This window comes from Oppia nitens, unplaced genomic scaffold, assembly GCF_028296485.1.
Source record: "Oppia nitens isolate AA-2021 unplaced genomic scaffold, nextdenovo-longstitch-racon4-pilon3 scaffold26_pilon_pilon_pilon, whole genome shotgun sequence".
Classification (NCBI taxonomy): Eukaryota; Metazoa; Arthropoda; class Arachnida; order Sarcoptiformes; family Oppiidae; genus Oppia; species Oppia nitens.
Window position 1 is genome coordinate 432,124 of NW_026533206.1, and position 5,815 is coordinate 437,938.

Consider the following 5,815-nt stretch of genomic DNA (forward strand, 5'->3'; position numbering starts at 1 on the left):
TTAATGTTTTTAGAAATAACAGTATGATATTTAAAATTTTAAAAAAACAAACAAATTATTTCAAATAAATTTTTAAAAAATCAAAACTAATCCAAATCATTATAATTATTATCATTAATATTAATAACAAGTGAAAAAAATTATTATTATTAATATTATAGAAAATAATTCTAATATTTATTTTTTTTTAAATAACTTTTTTTTATAAATAATGTCTGAAATAAATCGTAATCCAGAAATTAAATACACACAGGTAATGAAAAAAAAATCAAATTTATAATTAAAATTAAAAATCTCTATTAATATATTGTTAATTATTTATAAATATTATGGAACTAATAAATAATAATATGTAAAAAATATATTAGTTTTTTTTAAATAAATAAATAAAAATCACATATTATTAACATTTAACATAACAATAAAACCTTAATATATTATTAATAAATAAAACCTTACAAGTTTATTAATTTTATTTTTTTTTGTTTAATTACTATTATTATTGTATTTTTTTAAATTTAATTAATAAATTATTTATAATTTAGTTATTTATAAACAATGAATGGCTAAACTCGGAAAGCGGTAATACATTTGAAACAATAAACCCGTCAACAGAACAATCGATAGCTTGGATACAGTCGGCCGACAATCGGGACATCGATAAGGCCGTCAAAGCTGCCCGACTGGCCTTCAAACGGGTTAGCAAACCCCCCCCCCTCCCTCCCACCCACCCGGGTATATACTTGAATAATTAATACCATTATTATCTAAAGGGATCAGTTTGGCGTACAATTGACGCCTCCGAAAGGGGTCGACTATTGTATAGATTGGCCGATTTGATAGATAGGGATATCGACTATTTGGTCGCATTGATCACATTGGAAACCGGTTTGGTATATATGTACTCTATGGAAATCCTATCGCTTGTGGTTAAAATTATACGCTATTATGCCGGTTGGTCGGATAAATTTCATGGAAAGACAGTACCGGCCGATGCAGCTAACGGCCAGCAAAAATTGTTGGCCATTACCCGACTCGAACCGATTGGCGTTTGCGGTCAAATACTAACAGTTAAATTAAAACTAATAATCTATTTTTTGTATTAAAGTAATAAACAAAAACAAAAAAACTATTTTATTATGTTTTCAGTGGAATTTAGCACAGTTTTCATTAGCGGTTAAATTGGGTCCCGCATTGGCCACCGGTAATGTTGTTGTCGTTAAACCGGCCGAACAGGTATTTTATATACAGTATATATATATATATATATATATTAATTATAAATAATAAAATAATATAGTTATATTAAAATTTATGAATCAATATATTAATTGTCTTATATTTAAGTCAACTTTAGCTATACTATATGTGGCCAGTTTGATATTGGAGGCCGGTTTTCCGCCCGGTGTTGTCAATATAGTACCCGGTTATGGCCAGACAGCTGGTCGAGCACTGGCCGAACATATGGATGTCGATAAAGTATTTTTCAACGGCTCTACACACGTTGGCCGACTGGTACAGTTGGCTGCCGGCCAGTCAAACGGTAAACGTTTATCGCTGGAAACGGGTAGCAAATCGCCGCTTATTATATTTCCGGACACCGATATCGATAGTGCAGTATTAGAAGCGGTAAACTAAATGATATGAGAAAATTAATTAATTTATTATTAGATATTATTAGATATTATTAGATATTATTAGATATTATTAGATATTATTAGATATTATTAGATATTATTAGATATTATTAGATATTATTAGATATTATTAGATATTATTATTATTAGATATTATTATTATTATTAGATATTATTATTATTATTGTTATGCCGTATTAGAAGCGGTAATTGTAATTGATATCAGAAATTTAATTAAATTAATTAATTAATAATACATATTATTATTATTATTTAAAATAAATTAGCACCAGGCAACATTTTATTATCAAGGTCAAACCTGTTGTAAACCGGGCCGTATTTATGTTCACGAATCGATATATAATAAATTTGTCGATAAATCGGTAGAGTTGGCCAACAAATTGGTAGTGTTGGGCAATCTGTACGATCCGTTAACAAAATTTGGTCCACTAATCGATGGCCGACAATATGAAAAAGTAATGTCAATGATAGAGACGGGTGTCCGGGAAGGCGCCCGACTAATGACTGGTGGCAAACGATGGGGTACTCAAGGATACTATATTGAGCCCACTGTGTAATATATATTGAATATACCGAAAATATTTCTATATATATATATATTTTCTATAAATTTCTATATATATATATATTTTCTATAAATTTCTATATATATATATTTTCTATAAATTTCTATATATATATATTTTCTATAAATTTCTATATATATATATATATATATTCTATAAATTTCTATATATATATTTTTTATAAATTTCTATATATATATTTTTTATAAATTTCTATATATATATTATTCAATACATTTCTATATATATTCGATATAATAGTTTTGCCGACATCGAGGACAGTCATACTATAGCCAGGGAGGAAATTTTTGGACCGGTTCAGTGTATAATTAAGTTTAGTACAATCGACGAAGTGATTGATAGGACAAATAACAGTGACTACGGTCTGAATGCCGGTGTCTTTACCGATGATATCAACAAAGCACTGGTAGTCGCCAGTGAACTGCAAGTAGGAAAGGTAGCCATCAATATGCACAGTTCGTTTAGAGTGCAGATGCCGTTTGGAGGTTACAAACAATCAGGTTTTGGCCGAGTATTCGGTAAAGACTGTCTACAAGAGTATCTCGAAGTCAAATCGGTAATAAATTTTTTTTAATTTATTTTTTATAAAATGTTTTAATTTACAAATTTTTAATTAATTTAGGTAATCATCAAAATAAACGATAAAAACTTACAAGAATAAATATTTGTAATACTTTGTAATTATTTTAATATATAATTTTAAAATTTATTTATTTAATTATTTATAAATATAATAAATTTTAAAAATTAAAAATATAAATAAAAACATTATAATAACCAAAAAAAATATTGTTTTAAATTTATTAAATTTATTGTATTATTCATCTAGTTACAATGAAAACAATTTTATAATTACTAATTGTACTAGTTACAATAAAATAAATAATTAATTAATTATATTGTAGTTAATTAAATGAGATTATCTTAAAACTTGACTTTGATTTCGACTATTGATATTATATATATATAATTAAATTCTAAATATTATTATTATTATTATAATTAAATAATTATTTTTTTTAAATCTATTAAAATTATTTCCTTACAAATTTTTATCGTTTATTTTGATGATTACCTAAATTATTAAAAAATAAATAAAAAACAAATTTTCTATTTTTAAAATAACATCGAATTTTATTACCGATTTGACTTCGAGATACTCTTGTAGACAGTCTTTACCGAATATTCGGCCAAATCCTGATTGTTTGCAACCGCCAAACGGCATCTGCACTCTAAACGAACTGTGCATATTGATGGCTACCTTTCCTACTTGCAGTTCACTGGCGACTACCAGTGCTTTGTTGATATCATCGGTAAAGACACCGGCATTCAGACCGTAGTCACTGTTATTTGTCCTATCAATCACTTCGTCGATTGTACTAAACTTATGTATACTATTGAACCGGTCCAAAAATTTCCTCCCTGGCTATAGTATGACTGTCCTCGATGTCGGCAAAACTATTATATCGAATATATATAGAAATGTATAGAATAATATATATATATATATATAGAAATTTATAGAATATATGTATATATATATATATATATATATAGAAATTTATAGAATATATATATATAGAAATTTATAGAATATATATATATAGAAATATTTTCGGTATATTCAATATATATTACACAGTGGGCTCAATATAGTATCCTTGAGTACCCCATCGTTTGCCACCAGTCATTAGTCGGGCGCCTTCCCGGACACCCGTCTCTATCATTGACATTACTTTTTCATATTGTCGGCCATCGATTAATGGACCAAATTTTGTTAACGGATCGTACAGATTGCCCAACACTACCAATTTGTTGGCCAACTCTACCGATTTATCGACAAATTTATTGTATATCGATTCGTGAACATAAATACGGCCCGGTTTACAACAGGTTTGACCTTGATAATAAAATGCTGCCTGGTGCTAATTTATTTTAAATAATAATAATAATATGTATTATTAATTAATTAATTAAATTAAATTTCTGATATCAATTACAATTACCGCTTCTAATACGGCATAACAATAATAATAATATCTAATAATAATAATATCTAATAATAATAATATCTAATAATAATATCTAATAATAATAATATCTAATAATAATAATATCTAATAATAATAATATCTAATAATATCTAATAATATCTAATAATATCTAATAATATCTAATAAAATCTAATAATATCTAATAATATCTAATAATATCTAATAATAAATTAATTAATTTTCTCATATCATTTAGTTTACCGCTTCTAATACTGCACTATCGATATCGGTGTCCGGAAATATAATAAGCGGCGATTTGCTACCCGTTTCCAGCGATAAACGTTTACCGTTTGACTGGCCGGCAGCCAACTGAACGAGTCGGCCAACGCGTGTAGAGCCGTTAAAAAATAATTTATCCACATCTATGTGTTCGGCCAGTGCTCGGCCAGCTGTTTGGCCATAACCGGGTACTATGTTGACAACACCGGGCTGAAAACCGGCCTCCAATATCAAACTGGCCACATATAGTATAGCTAAAGTTGCCTTAAAAAAAATATAATTATCATAAATTTTATTTTAATTTAATTATATATATTTATAATATAATACCTGTTCAGCCGGTTTAACGACAACAACATTACCGGTGGCCAATGCGGGACCCAATTTATTGGCCAATGAAAACAATGCAAAATTCCACTAAAAAAATATATACATAAAAATAATAATTTTTAGTTTATTATTTGTTTTTATAATTTATATATTATTTATTATTTATATATTAGTTAATTAAAACAAAACAAAAATAATAAAACGTTTTGTTTACTGTTAGTATTTGACCGCAAACGCCAATCGGTTCGAGTCGGGTAATGGCCAACAATTTTTGCTGGCCGTTAGCTGCATCGGCCGGTACTGTCTTGCTAACCCGTTTGAAGGCCAGTCGGGCGGCTTTGACTGCCTTATCGATGTCCCGATTGTCGCCCGACTGTATCCGAGCTATGGATTGTTCTGTTGTCGGGTTTATTGTTTCAAATGTATTACCGCTTTCCGAGTTTAGCCATTCATTGTTTATAAATAACTAATTAAATTATTTATTTTTTTAAAAAATAATACTTATAATAATAATAGTTTAATAAAATTTTTAATAAATTTGTAAATATATTTTCCATCTATATAATCTTTATGTAAATATGAATAATATATATATATATATATATATATATATATTATTTTTTAGTTTATTGAAAATTTAGATAATTTATAAAAAGAAATAATTAACAAAATAATAATTATTTATTTATAGTTTTTTAAAAAAATAAATAAAATTCTATTACCTGTTTGTATTTAATTTCTGGATTACGATTTATTTCAGGCATTTTTTGATAGAAATTTATTTTTAGAAATCAAATAATTAAAAAAAAATTCTTAAATAGTAAATAATAAACCAAAAACAATCTTTGCATTTATTTATATATATACTGTATATTAGTTATAATTATAATGATTTGAATTATTTTTTTATGAATATATTTCAAATATTTTTTTTCAAACCATTCTCTTGATAAGTACTTTTAAAAAT

At 26.6% G+C, this 5,815-nt stretch overlaps 1 protein-coding gene and 1 pseudogene across 1 annotated transcript; one reads left to right on the forward strand and one right to left on the reverse strand.

The window, feature by feature from the left end:
• Positions 1–211: 211 nt before the first annotated feature.
• Positions 212–2,906, forward strand: LOC128954316 (retinal dehydrogenase 2-like). Its single transcript, XM_054299894.1, has 8 exons — positions 212–253; positions 546–698; positions 774–1,070; positions 1,150–1,236; positions 1,348–1,629; positions 1,925–2,211; positions 2,486–2,801; positions 2,868–2,906. The coding sequence occupies exons 1-8, from the start codon at positions 212–214 to the stop codon at positions 2,904–2,906; spliced, it is 1,503 nt and encodes a 500-aa protein (XP_054155869.1).
• A 381-nt stretch (positions 2,907–3,287) lies between these two features.
• Positions 3,288–5,612, reverse strand: LOC128954317 (retinal dehydrogenase 2-like; annotated as a pseudogene).
• Between the last annotated feature and the right edge of the window lie 203 nt (positions 5,613–5,815).

Bases quoted from the DNA above. Each gene is read 5' to 3' on its own strand.
- LOC128954316 (XM_054299894.1), top strand. From the start codon at position 212: ATGTCTGAAATAAATCGTAATCCAGAAATTAAATACACACAG. The intron at 699-773 runs GTTAGCAAACCC...TATTATCTAAAG, and splicing joins CCCGACTGGCCTTCAAACGG to GGATCAGTTTGGCGTACAAT. The intron at 1,630-1,924 runs GTAAACTAAATG...AAAATAAATTAG, and splicing joins ATAGTGCAGTATTAGAAGCG to CACCAGGCAACATTTTATTA.